This window comes from Mirounga leonina, unplaced genomic scaffold (assembly GCF_011800145.1).
Source record: "Mirounga leonina isolate KUSES-001 unplaced genomic scaffold, KU_Mleo_1.0 Mir_82, whole genome shotgun sequence".
Classification (NCBI taxonomy): Eukaryota; Metazoa; Chordata; class Mammalia; order Carnivora; family Phocidae; genus Mirounga; species Mirounga leonina.
Window position 1 is genome coordinate 23,933,727 of NW_023270825.1, and position 13,913 is coordinate 23,947,639.

At 50.2% G+C, this 13,913-nt stretch overlaps 1 protein-coding gene across 4 annotated transcripts in view; it reads right to left on the reverse strand.

Annotated features, from left to right (window-relative positions):
* Positions 1 to 13,913, reverse strand: part of ADCK1 (aarF domain containing kinase 1) — a 145,215-nt gene that overhangs the window by 21,476 nt on the left and 109,826 nt on the right. For all 4 annotated transcript variants that reach the window (XM_034993399.1, XM_034993397.1, XM_034993396.1 and 1 more), the window contains 2 exons: positions 11,059 to 11,252; positions 6,408 to 9,743 (listed from right to left, as the gene is read on the reverse strand). In XM_034993399.1, coding sequence (XP_034849290.1) covers positions 9,572 to 9,743; positions 11,059 to 11,252 — 366 coding nt within the window. In that variant the 3' untranslated portion in view covers positions 6,408 to 9,571. The remainder of the gene's footprint in view (positions 1 to 6,407; positions 9,744 to 11,058; positions 11,253 to 13,913) is intronic.

The following is a 13,913-nucleotide window of genomic DNA, read 5'->3' on the forward strand; positions in this document are numbered from 1 at the left end:
TGTCCCCTGCTGTTCATGAATGAGAGCCCTGAAACTATCCCAAGTGAAGAAAGGATCGGACGTTGAGAACAAAAATAGCAATTGGGCGTTTGCCAACACTGCTCGATCAGTGGCAGCTGGCTGGTATGCTGTGTCCAGAAGGATTCAAGAGTCACATCCCGGCTCAAAGCAAAAGGATGCTGTGATCAGTTTGTAGAGTTTGCATTGGCCACGGTAGGGGCTGGCAGCACCACGCCACGGATTTCCCATATCTGTTTTAGAACCCCAGACAAATCCAGTTTACTTTCCCAGGTCAGAAGCTCATTCATTTTACCGGTAACAGTCTATTTCATTCCACTGAATTCTTTAAAATTTCAGGCCAACATCTCCTTCTTGATGGTTGACACAGTTCAATTGTGAGATAAATTGCTACGAATAGTCATGCTAGGATCTTGTCTCAGAGTCGCCCTCCCTCACGCAGTACACACACGTTGAGTACATGTTATATACCAGTTATTGGCAAACCTGTTGTATTGCACATAAAAATCATCCTTTCTCAAGGTCCCTAATTCACAAAGTAAGATGCATCACACAGAACTCAGCATGAATACCCACCATTTTCCATCTGAAATGGATGTACCCTTAGTTAAGGGATCAAGATGACACAGTGCATAATGACTGATGGTAATTAGTGCCTTGAATATTTCTTGCTAGGACAGCTATATTTTGAGTACAAGTGTCTTTAGACAAAATGGCTAAATATTGGTTCTCTTTAAAGTTAAAGTAGGTAACCTAGAAAAAGACATCTAGAAGAATACAAAATAATCATTCAAAAAGGCTTCCTGTATAATACTTATTAGAAATACAAAATTAGGTCAAATGCTCTTGAATGAACTGGTTTTAAAAATCTTAATAATGAAAAAAAAGGCAAGAAATAATAGGAAGTTCAAGTGGATCTGAAAATATTCAAGAATACTTAATTTGAGATACACTTGTCTCTGGGAGAACTGATCCTTAGGCAAATGGGTTTTTGGCCATGTGACTACAGGCAAATTGGCCTTAGGTGAATTGGACAAGAGCCAGTTTGGTGGGACAAGATGGGAGACACAGAGCACAGGGAAGGGACCAGATCCAGACCAGGACAGCGGTGGCAGACAGGTAGAGGAGAGTCGGTGATACAAGACATCCAAGGAGGTGGAGTCTGGGGCTGGGAAGGTTGTTATGAAGGTCAAGAAGGGGTACAGGCTAAGTCCTGGCTCCCAGACCTGGGTGACTACAAGGTGGGACCATCCACTGAGACAGTGAATGTGGGCCCTTTGGTCCAAATGAAATCTGGAGAAAGAATGGCCCCAAAGAGAAACAGAGATAGTCTCATCAAATCTCGCTTCCAGGTGGGCTGCTGACTGGCATCACTGGTCCCCAGGAGTTGTTCACATCCCTTGCTCTCCTCCCAGGCCACAGATTCCCAGGTCACCACTGCCTCCACCAGCAATAGCCTCCCTCCTTACCCAAGGCCAGAAAGACCACAGGCAGGCAACATGTCTGATTCATTCTGTCTCTCCCCTCCCCTCCCCCATAAATAGGCGTTGAAGGAATACACACTAGACGCATGAATTGAGGGATGTGTAAGCAGCCCCACGATGACTAGTGAGGGGCCTCCCACGGCCTCCACTGTCACACAAGAGACAAAGAAGTGCTCTTTGCCCTCCAAGACCTGCAGAGGGCCAGTAGACAATGCGTGCAGATGGTGGGAGTGGAGAGAAGAGTCAGGAGAAGTGGGAGGAGGAGAAGGAGGCCACAAGGCACAGTGGTCTTGGGGGGCTCCCAAGGCAAAGCAGAGCTTGAGTGCTCTCAGCAGTGGACACATAAGGGAGAGAAGAGGAGGCAGAGTGGACAACAAAGGGCAAGGCCATGGAGATGGCTGAGCCTGTTTAGGAAGCCCACAGCCCAGACGGAGGGACAGGGGACAAGCCTCCCGTGAGCCCTCACCTCACTCAGCCAGACACGTGACGTTAGGGAGCGCAGGGGGGAACAGAGGCCTCCACACACAGTCCAGTTCCTAAATTCGACCCTGGCTAAACTCGAGTTCTGGGAACTGGCCTGCCCAGCTCTCGGGCCCACAGGGAACACCTGTCTTTATCTTAAATGCTCCCAGGGACATCTCAATCAAACCAACACTGTGATTAAAAAAGAGCTCCTGCCAGCTCTCTGGGGGTGACCCGTGGACAGCTACTAGTAGAATCAATAAGAGAAATTAAGCCTATTTCAGCCAAATAGCCAGCTCCTAAGAACCCCATGGGTCATTAGCAAACAGGCATGACTATTCTAAAAAGCACATCCATACACATGGCATCCAGCCAGAATGGCATGTGTGTCTGTGGTGATTTTGACCAGAAAATGGCATTTAAAGGAGACTGTTAGGAGCCCTTACTCTCATTGTCTAAACAGCAGCAATAAAAATTTACTGCAACTTAGCCCTGTTTGTTCTTGTTCGGTTGTGTGGAAAGTGCCCAGTCTATAATTGTCTCATATTCTATCTCTGTGTATGTGTCTATTATTCCCCTCTAGACTTCCTCTAAGCTCTCCACAGCCTCCAAACAGAAATCCAGGGCCCATAATTGCTACAATGATACGGACCCTTTTGTTAAACATAAAATACCAAATTTAAAGTAACTTACACAAAAAAGGTGAGGGAGATTTGTTGGCTCAAGTAATGGAAAAATCAAGGATGGATTTGGCCTACAGGAACAGCTTGATCTAGGGGTTCAAAGAATGAGGCAGACAAGATAGCCACCGGAGCTTAGAAACCGGGGGAAAGGTCATCATTCTCCATAGCTCTAGCTGAAGTCACAGGAAGGTCTTTGGGGTCATGAATCCCTACCAGAACCAATCTCAGTGTCCAGAGAGGTGGCCATCTGTCTACTTCCATGGTTTCTGGGAGATCCTGGATCAGCACACTTGCAAGAATAGGTGTTTCTGCAGGAAGGGGGAGTTCTGTTAAAGCTGCAAGGTTTGCTGGGTAGATAAACTGTCTATTTGCATGCTGTGCATTTACCTATTAGTTGCTTAGAGCTGCTTTTCCCTGTCACTTTCACTGGTGCTACCTATTCACATTCACCACAGCCCTCTGAGAAGGGCAACCTATGGGAAGCAGGGGAAACAGAAGCGCCGAGACCAAAGCAACCTGTCCAGTGATAGCAAACTAGGGCACCGGGCTGACCTCCAGAGGCCTGGCTCAGTGTGGACAACACTGGCCACTGCCCAGAGAACCTGGTCCAGGCCAAAGGTAGGAAAAAGATCTGAGTCTGCTCTGGACACACCTTGCCATCAGATTATTACAGGCATTAACTGTTTTAAGTCAGAATTCACTTCTAATCAGCTCATTAAAATGCCCCACATTGATGGTTTCTCCCCTCCCCGTTTTGTCACCTCTCCCTGCATATTTGGGAGAGAGAGAAGAGGTGAAAATGGCAGAAGTCCTCTACATTCCCACTTTCCATGGGGCACAATGGAATCCTGCCACTCTTAGCTCCCTGTATAAGGCTTTCCCTAGAAGGGGTCATACCCCAGTGTCCACAGCGGCCTGAGGGGCTTGGTGCTCCAGGCGCTGTTGGCCGGGTGAGGTCTGGACCACACAGGCCCACCCTCTGCAGAGAGATGACTGTTCATGTGGTGTCCCGGCCCAACTAAACCCACTGAAAGAGCTCCCCTGTCCCCGTGCCCCCGGCTCCAGACTGAGGAGGTTGTGGGAAGGCAGGGAGAGTTCAGCTTCCAGCAGGCTTGGTGGAAGCAGTCCTTTACCAAGGAAAATGGGAAGTCAGAGGTTGAGAGCCCCAGCTCTGGCTTCGGACTACCTTGGCTCAGAGCCTGCCTCCACCATTCACTGCCTGTGTGCCTCCAGCAAGCAACCCAAGCCCTTTGTGCCTCAGGTTATTCACCTACACTAAGGGGATAATAGTGGCCCCTAGACTTCATTATGTTATCATGTGAATTAAGTGCCATCAAGTCCATGCAAAAAGGCTAGAGTGTGGTTGGTGCTCAGAATTAGCTATTATTATTGCTAATATTTTGTCATTTACTGATTACTAACTCTTCTACCTGGAACAAAGCCTACCGTAGCTTTCCCAAGCCTGCCCACGGGATTCAATGGTGTGATAGAGAGCATAGCATTCCCCCCCACCCCAAAGATGTGCACTTTCTATTTCCTGGAACCTGCAAATGTTACCTTACATGGTAGTCAAAGGCATTTACAGGGGTGATTACGTTAAGGCTCTTGAGAGGCAGAGATCTTCCCAGATTATTCAGCGGGGCTCGAAGTAATCACAAGGTGCTTATAAGAGGCAGGCAGGAGGGTCAGAATCAGAGAAAGAGCTATAACGAAGAAGAGGTAGAACAGAACCAGCCATGAGCCAAGGAATGCAGGCAGCCTCTAGAAACCAGAAAAGGATCCTCCTCTAGAGCTTTCAGAAAGGATGCAGCGTGTTTGATACCTTGATTTTTGGACTTCTGACCTCCAGAAGGATAAAATAACCAATCTGTGTTGTTTCAAGCCACTCAATGGTCAGATCACCATGACCTAGCATGGGGCTCCTGACCACCACCTTTAAGCCATGGGTGTAGGGAGCATTTGATTAAACAACACTCAGAAGAAAGCCTCCCCATCCTCTAAAAGCACCCCCTTCACATTCATTTCTCCAACAAATATTTATCGCATGTCTATTCTTGCAAATAGTACATGGCCACACTCACCACCTAGCAGGGGGCTCATCCAAGATCCAGGCTCCTTCCACCTTTCTGGTGGGCTATCCTCAGCCTGTTGGACTTTCATGGGTGTGAGAGTCTGACTGCATTTTTGACATTGACCCTGACAGCTTCCCTTTGGCCCCAAGTGTGGGCAAACCGATAAGAAACCCCAAGTGTTCCCTCCATTGACACTGGTGGAAAAGTTCAAATCATGGAAACCATGGCCCCCACAGAGGAGCCCTCATCCTGGTCTCGCCCCAAGAAAAACCAGAGCTACCCTGACCCTACCATGCCTCACTCACATTTCACTCCAGACCAAACCTGAGCCTTCTCCCAGGGTAATCCTTTTGCTAGTTACTATACAAGCAATAACCTTTACCTCACATCCATCAATGCTTGTATGTCATTTGTTCCAAGATCCATAAACACCTGGGAAGGCTGTCTGGCATTCAGCAGGAAATGACAGGTGCCCAAATAAAAAGTCACGTACTTACTGCCTCAAAGTCACAAAATGGCTGCTGTAGTTTCAGATATCCAAAACCACATACCAACTTCCCCCACAAGAAGGAGCAGAGAAGGGCAACACTAAAAAATGACACCCTAATTGGGGCACCTGGGTGGCTCAGTCGTTAAGTGTCTGCCTTCAGCTCAGGTCATGATCTCGGGGTCCTGGGATCAAGCCCCGCATCGGGCTCCCTGCTTAGCAGGAAGCCTGCTTCTCCCTCTCCCACTCCCCCTGCTTGTGTTCCCTCTCTCGCTGTGTCTCTCTCTGTCAAATAAATAAAATCTTAAAAAAATAAAAAACGACACCTTTACCAATGTCTAAAGAAAAACTTCCCAGAAGCCTTCAATGAGATTCCCTTTCATTTCTCATGTCATGTGTCACCTCTAGCTGCAAGAGAGGCTAGGAAAACAAGATCTCAACTCTTCAGCCTCTCAATCAGAGGGCAGGTAAAAGCTAACAGGGTTGGGAATGGCATCTGCCATGGGGGCTAATAATAACAATTATTCATAAAATAATCATAGGTGAGACTAACTTACCCCCTCTGGACACTGGGAGACAACTGCAAGGTCAGGCTGGGTTACCTGTCAGCAGCAGGGCGCCTGGCGTTCAAGGACTCTCGCTGAATACAGGTCCCCAGGGTCCAGCCCAACCAACACCACCACTCCAAAAGGTCAGGCTGTGAAGAACACGCCACTCTCTGTGGCTTTGTTCGTCCTGCCTGTTAGGGTCTCGTCCCATCCCCAGTTCCCAATTTTTAAGCCCTAGTGCCTCACGGCTACACCTGGAAACCATGTAAGCCCCAAGTGCCCCTTCCAGGGCTCCAGCTAACTCTTCTCATAATTGCTCACATGGAGGGTAATGCTCAACCTCCCAATGAGTCCTGCCCCTAGGGATTTGCTTGGGTGCCTCTAGGAGCCCCTTTGGCTTTCTGAGAGGTCATTCATGGGCTGCTTACATTCTTGGAGGACTGAGAGTGGGCTCAGAGCTCCGCCAAAATTAACATTGTAACCAAACAGGCAATATTCTTAACAGAGGAGGAGTGGCACATGTAGTTTGCTCTTAATATACAGATTTCAACAGCCCTGAAGATAAAAGTATTCTGAGATTCGAAATACTTGCATGTTTATTTAGCACTTAGGACAAGCCAGGATTCTCAACTTACTATGAACTGAGCACACACCTGAGAAGCTCTAGACACCTGGCCACAGAGTTGACATTTCTCTCTACTCCACCTGAAAAGAGGAAGGGGAAAAATATCCATGTTGCCCAAATCAAAGAAGCCCACACCTAAACTGAGTAAGTATTTAAGTGTTAAAAGGGAAAACACTCTTCAGGGTAAGCTGGTGGTGACTTCCCAATGTGACACGTTGTCACTGCTGGGAGAGGGAAGTCACAGGATTTTATTGGGAAACATCAAACCCAAATCAATTCAGGGCAAGTTCCAGAGGCCAGAGAAGGGAGCAGAGCAAGGTCCTGCACAGAAGCTCAGCCATGCTGTCGCTGACCCACAGAACAGAGACCGGGAGGGAATCTGGGCTCCAGATATGGCTCCACCCAGGCCAACCAGAAGGCACAGGCCCGCGCAGTCAGTCCATAAAGACATACCTCGGGCCAAGGGCACAGGACAAGAAGACACCAGAGTGGTTATTGTACAATAAAGAATCTGTCTGGTCTTTGTCCCCAGCTCCTGGGACATAACTGTAGCTCCTCAGAATTTCTCAGCAACAGGAGTGTTCCTGTTTTTCAGGGTGTACCCCTCGGATCACACCTGAGTTTTTACTCGAGGACCCAGGATGGGGGTGATATCAGCCCACCTTCTGCAAGGAGGAGAGAGAAGGGCAGGCTGGAGACTGAGTTCAATCATGTGATCAGTGATTCCATCAATCATGTCCATGCAAGGAAATCCCAATAAAAACCCTGAACACTAAAGCTCAGTGAACACACTGATACGCCGAGCGGGTGATGTGTCCTGATGCCACGTGAGAGGACATGGAAGCTTTGCATTCAGGATCCTCCTAGACCTTGCCTCATGTGCCTCTTCATTTGGCTGGTCCTGATCAAACTGTAATCCTAAGTACATTGCTTTCCTGAGTTCTGAGTCCATTTTAGCAAATTACTGAGTCTGGGGGTGTGGGAACACCCACATTTAAAGCCAGTTGGTCAGAAGTGCGTGTGTCCTGGTGACCCCCCCAAACCTGCAGCCTGTGTCTGAAGTGAGAACCGTCTTGTGGGAACTACACCCTGAAGCCTGTGGACTCGGCACTAACTCTGACACTTCAGAACTGCATGCAGGCCACAGCGGGCCAGCTCCGCCCTGCCCTGGGCCCCAGCCAGTATGCTGGACTCCCCTGCCTCCACGGAAAACCCAATCCCTTCTGAAATCAGGGTTTTTGAGACTCAATTCGGGCACGTTTGACAGGCCAAAGAGCGAGTGTGATGTAGATCTACAGCACTGGGAATAAAAAATAAAGCATGGGCCCCCACTTAACAGCTGTGTGACTTCAGGAAAATTACTAACCCTCCCTGAGCCTTGATTCCTATCTCTACAGAGATGACCCTTCCCTCTCATGACCTTCCCCCTCACAGAGCTGATGGAACAATTCAATGATGTAACTTTTTTACAAAGAGCCCAGCATGGTTTCTCCCCGAGAAAGGCACTCAAAAATCATCAGCTAACTTCCCTCCTACTTTTAAGTTGCCCTATACCCCCAAACTCTCCCAGATTCTTTACTCTCCCTGGTTAACTGTCCTGGGTGCTGGGCCCACTGGCAACATGCTGATGTTTTAGATCCCAGGACAGCAGGAAGCCGACCATTAAACTAAAAGTGAAAAGCGAGTAACCATTACCTTGAACATTTATATTTACTTCTGTGGCTATAAAAGACACCATAAAATATAATATGCAGCATGCATCCTCATGATTAATAACAGATCTTGCAAATTATTCTCTCAGGTCCCTGGGTGCATCCAACTGGTGACTAAGAACAATTAATTCTTTCAGGAAATAAAGGGATTGCAAATAATCTCTGGTCAGTGGAAAATCTGCTTGTTGTATTATGAATAAAGAGAAGAGGAGACTCAAATTTAGCAGTTTCCTGCCCCTGTGAATGGGGTGAAGTAAGATCAGAGAGACTCAAATACAATGACCGTCCACGAGCACAGGAATAGTAGGACCTGCCAATGGACCTGGAGTTACAGCAGGAGTTCGGGGAGGTCCCAGAAACAGGAGCAGATGACTGAGTGGGGGCAGGGCAACTCTGGCAGGTGGGCAAGAGATGGAAACATGGAGTCCAGATAGGTGACAGGGAGGTTTCAGAGTGGAACCCTAGCCACAGTGGCTGAGGCTTACACTACAGTCTCCAGGACGGGCATCAAATGACGAACCAAAGGGCTAAGTCAGGAAGCAATGAGTAGAACAAAGCAGGTGCCCACTCACAGGGAACGTGGTGAGAACGCAGGGAAACCCAAGTCAGAGGCTTCAGCAGAGCCTCTGAGTTCCTGGCCTTGGGCTTCTTAACTCCTCCAACCACAGTCTCAGAGTCTTGGAAAGGAAGAAACACCTACAAGGGGCAGGAAGTGGTCACATAGGGAAAGGCTGGAAGGATGACAGGGGCAAGATGACAAGTAGAACACGGTGGCCCACGGCATCCAGGTCCACTCTTACCTAACAGCCAGTGTGGATTCACTCCCAATCTAGAATAAAAATCCCACAAACAAAGCCCTTCCCTGCGACCCTGAAGGGGTTTTTATTGAAATGCAGTACATAAAACACCAAAGGGGTCACCAGGACAGCCGTGAACTCATGCCTCGGATGCCAAGTCACCTTGCTCAGGTGCAACACCTCTGGGAATGACAGGGCAAGGAGAGGGAATCTGCTCCGAGCAACTCAGAAACTGTGCTCTCTTCCAACAAAATCCAACTTCCCACAAGTTAAATGTAGAAATTCATGTAGGAAGTCAGTGGGATTCGTGGTCCATCCTGACAGTAGGAATGATTACCGGAAGTAGGGGGACCTGCAGCTCAATGGCACCCACCAGGGGACATCCAACCCAGTGGCGCCCACCAGGAGTGGGAAACAGACTGTTTATGCCATCTCCCTGGATAAGGAGAGCAACCTCTTGCATAGGACAGCTTGCATAGCCTATGAGACAAGGCCTACAGTGTAGGAGAGGGATTCTGGAGGTGGAGTGTAATGGTGCCATGGACAATGACTGTGGGGCTCCAGGTTACCATGTGACAGAAACAGGGTACCTGGCTGGGGACATGACAAAAGAGTGAGGAGTGGAAAGTCCACTTGCCCACCACAGAGTCACCCTGGAAAGGGAAAGGGGACAGCAAGTCCACTCAGTATGAAGTGGGCAACAGCCGGCGAAGCAGGGCCAAGACCCAGGTGGCCAACCTCAACTCCTTCACACACAGAATGAGTTCATGAAGGTTGATTTGCCATAAGCTGAAGGCCTCTCTGAAAGAGATCTGGGTCCTTCTGAAGAACGAGCAGGTGTTCTTCTTCTTGTGCCTGCAGGAAAGACAAGAAGGAAGGAGAGAACCAGAGAGAAATGGGCAAGAAGGCTCATTATCACTTAGAACAATGGAAGGTCGTGGCTTAGCCTACTCACCATACCCCCGCCCCGGTGGATGACTCCTGGTTACATGATCATGACACTGCCCACCCAGGGACTAGAAGAACTCAACTACTCTACAGGAGCTTTCCAGATAAGTGGGGTAAACAAAAGCAGTTGTTTCATTGGGCATCAAAGGCCTAGTGGACCCACTGGGTAGAACATTCCCATGTTTCCCTTTTTCCATATGTTTAGTAAATACATGCCAATCCTGAACCTCCCAAACTCAAATATAAAAGCTTTCCCAAACTTTCTGAGGCTAAATCACCTGCAAACTAGGTCAGGTGGTCCTGAGAGGCTGAGCCCAGTATGGAGTCAGCCCACAGCTCAATCCCTTCTGCACTAACAAAAGGACAGGATGAAAATCAAGACTTCGTTTCCAGAACGTTCAAAGGAAGAATAAATCATGTTCAGCCCTCTCTGTGTGCAGTCTATTTTGCTATAATCTAATTCAATATCTGATCATGGGTGCATGATGTATTTGCCCAATGCTCCCTTCACCAGACACTTTGCCAGAATGACCCACTCCCTGCATAGGATGGATGGGAATTGACCCCAGTCTTGGGCTCCCCTCTCAGGTGAGAAAATTCAGCCAGAGCATGGCTCTTCCCATGTATCTGCACACTCATGAAGAAGGGCCTAGAACCCTCACTTCTCTAGCAATATCTCCCTGAGGAAGCACCTTCCCTCCCTTCACCAACACTCCAAGGGTACTGAGGCATCTATAAAGATCTGAGATCCCCGAGTCATGGACACACCTGCAGGGAAAGAACACTGGCCTTGCTGCCTAGCCAATGCTGGGAAGACAGGTCCTGGGACCAGTTAGAGATGGGATGCACATCAGGGTGTCCTGATTTCAAGTCCAGGGGACACTTGGATGGGACTGAGACTCTCAGAAAACATTTCAAAATTTACTGAGGGTAAGAATCACCTGGAAAGCTTAACTAGGAGGGTGATGTCCTAGAACCCACCAGTTTGACAAAGTACAGGTGGCTCTCTGGACCACTCAAACACACCGCCCAGAACCGGGGAATTCGCTGGAGTCATTTCCTGCCCCAAACTCTTCCTCCAGGGAGAGCTGGAGACTGGGGAGCTCAGGCAGGGCCCTGGGGACTGGTGGGAGAAAGTGGAGGCGAACAGTACACCCACCCCCCCCAGCGTGGGGCAGGCCAGAGAGCTGGGAGGGGAGAAGAGGCTGGAGCCCGCACTCACGCAGCCAGCGCTCTGATGCAGCAACGTGACATGCTGAGGAAGGAGCTGGCCCTGGCACGGGTGCCCAGGGCGACCTCAATGCCACGGAGCAGGTCGTTGGTCTTGAAGATGAGCAGCATCTGGCGAGGCACATGGTTGAGGAGCTGGCTGATCTGGGGGAGGTAGCTGGCTGCATTGTTGCGGATCTCTGCGTCCTGAAGCAGCAACAGGGACACAGACATGGGGAGTTGGTGTGGAGAGTGGGGCCCAGGTGGTAGGTGTCAGGGCAGCTCGTGGCTGAGGGGCTGCAAGGAAGCTCCAGGAGGGAGCTCCTAGCATGGCTGCCTCAGCACCACTAGGAACCTCCCCAGGGGGAAGCTCAACACAAGGGGCTTCGTAGTCCGACAGACGTGGAAGAGACATCTCACCGCAACTTCTGGCCAAGCATTGGACGCAGTACAAGAACACATCAGCAGGGGCCTCTGCTATCCCTGGCTTCCCACAGGTCACCAATACCCATCCTCCAAGCCTGTAAGCCCGTACTGACCGGGGCAGGTAGTCTCCTTCCTCACCAATCCCTAGATGAGGCTGGACTTCGCCAGCCTCTCAGCCCAGGGGTTCACCTGTGTGTTACTCCCCAAGGCTTTTTCCCACTTGCCACCAATTTCAGGCCAGGCTTGGAAGGAGCCCTGGAAGCCGGTACCTTCGGAGTCATGTCCCCCATCCCTTCAGCCAAGCTCAGGCTGGTGCAGTTCATAGATCTGAGCTTCTGACCCCAACCCAACTCCGAAGTCCTGCTCTATATCCTGCCTGCCGCTGCAGCCCACCAGACCTACCCAGAGCCCCTGCTGCCCATACAGCCACTGCCCATCACAGTCCCCCATGCTGAGCCGGTCTCAGCCGGCCCAGCGCTGGAGGTCCCAAAGCCCCAAGAGCAGGAGCCAGGGCTAGCCCTTACCCTACCCTGGTGTCTGCATGTGAAGTCTGGCCTCCCGCCCTTCCCTGTCCCTGAACTCTGCAGGGCTCTGGGCAAACAACGGCCCCCAGCCAGAGCCCTAAGCACGACAGTACACCTCTGACCTCTTCTCAGTCCCCAGAGAAAATGCTCGTAGGCATGAACTCATTTGATCCTCACGACAACCCTATCAGGCAAGTGCATCACCCCCATTTGAGAGGAGGAAGCCGAGGCACTGAGAAGTTAGGCACCCCGCACAGGGGCCACAGCTCGTAAGTGCTGAGTCAGGATTGGAAGCCCTAAGTCCAGCTCCCGAGCCCACGCCCTCACCACCAGGCCCTACCGCCTCTCACCTCCCAGCAGGACTGTGACCCTGGGTAAGTCCTTTCATCTCTTCTAACCCAGTGCCCTCATCTCAAAACTGGAAATGCTCATACCCTCCGTGCCCACATCCCAGCTGGACCAAAAGGGTCAGCAGAGATAAGGAATGGGGAGACGCTTGGTGCTAATCGAAGTCACAAGGAGGGGCCCGGCTGTGCTGCCAAGGCTTCCCCACATGGCCGCCTTCTGTGCACAAGCAGGACTCTCAGCCCCTTCCGGAACATGTGTGTGAGGCTGGTAACTGAGTGGCTGTGAGACTCGAAATGTCCCTCAGGCAGGAGCTATCAGACCGGAACATCTCAAAACGAAGCCAGGCACTGAGGCTGGCTGTCTCCCCACTGCCTCCCCCCACAGCTGTGGGTCATCCTGCCTGAGGGCTAAGGCCAGACCAAGGTCTTGCTCACCACAGGGATTCCCCCTCAGCAAAGTTGGGACTGGCCTGGAGACAGTCCCTCTCAGCTCCTCTCGAGCAAATAAAGGCACCGGCACCCACCCAGACTCCCTCTAGGGGCTATCTCTGCAAGCTTGAACTAGCCCGATGGTGGCTATCTACAGTAGACCCCGTTAGGTGCCTACCCAACAGCCATTCCCCATTCTCCTTTGTCAAAAGAGCAGCATTTTGTTCACTTGACCCCTTGGGGCTGTGCTCTTCAGGGAGGCAGAGCCCCTCCCTAGCCCCAGGGGGGATCTTGATTGATCTCAGCCATTGTCGGCTCTGAGCACAAGGCCTCTGCCAAGTGATTGGCTCAGGCATGGACATGAGACACAATTCTGGCCAATGAGACCAAGGGGGATCTGCTGGGAGACTTCTGGGAAAGGTGTTCCTGTTTTTAAGAAACAATACATGAGAAGAAAAGGCCCCTAATTCCCACCTCTGGACATCAGGGCTTTTTGTCCAAAGTGAGCAACTAGAGTCCATGTCTCCAGAACCTACTTGAATATCCCTCTATTAGATGTGGTCCGAGGACCTTATAAAAAGATGTACAAGACAGGATCCTTGCCTTCCAGGTACTCACCAGCTAGTTGGAGAATTCATACAAGTACGCAAAAGGCTACTCTTCGAGAGAGTTTACGGTGCATGCACATGAGTGATACAAGTGTTAAGGGGCCACTTTTGGCAAAGGTGATGAGGAGAGGCTTCCTGGCTGGCCTATGGACCAAACTGTGTCCCTCCCAAATCACTATGTTGCAGGCCTAACCCCAGTGTGCCTCTAAAGGGGTAATCAAAGTTAAGTGACTTCATAAAGGTGGGGCCCTAACCCAACAGGACTGATGTCCTTAGGAGGAGAGGAAGAGACACCGGGAGTGTGTCTACACAGAAGAAAGGCTGTGTGAGGACACAGCAAGAAGGCAGCCATCTGCAAGTCAGGGAGAGAGGCTGCACCAGAAATCAACCTGCCGGTAACTTGATCTTGGACTTCCAGCCTCCAAAACTGTGAGAAAATAGATTTCTGTTGTACAAGCCACCTCGTCATTGGTATTCTATTACAGCAACCCTGGCAGACTAAGACAGCAGCATTTATGCTGGGTCTTTATAAGT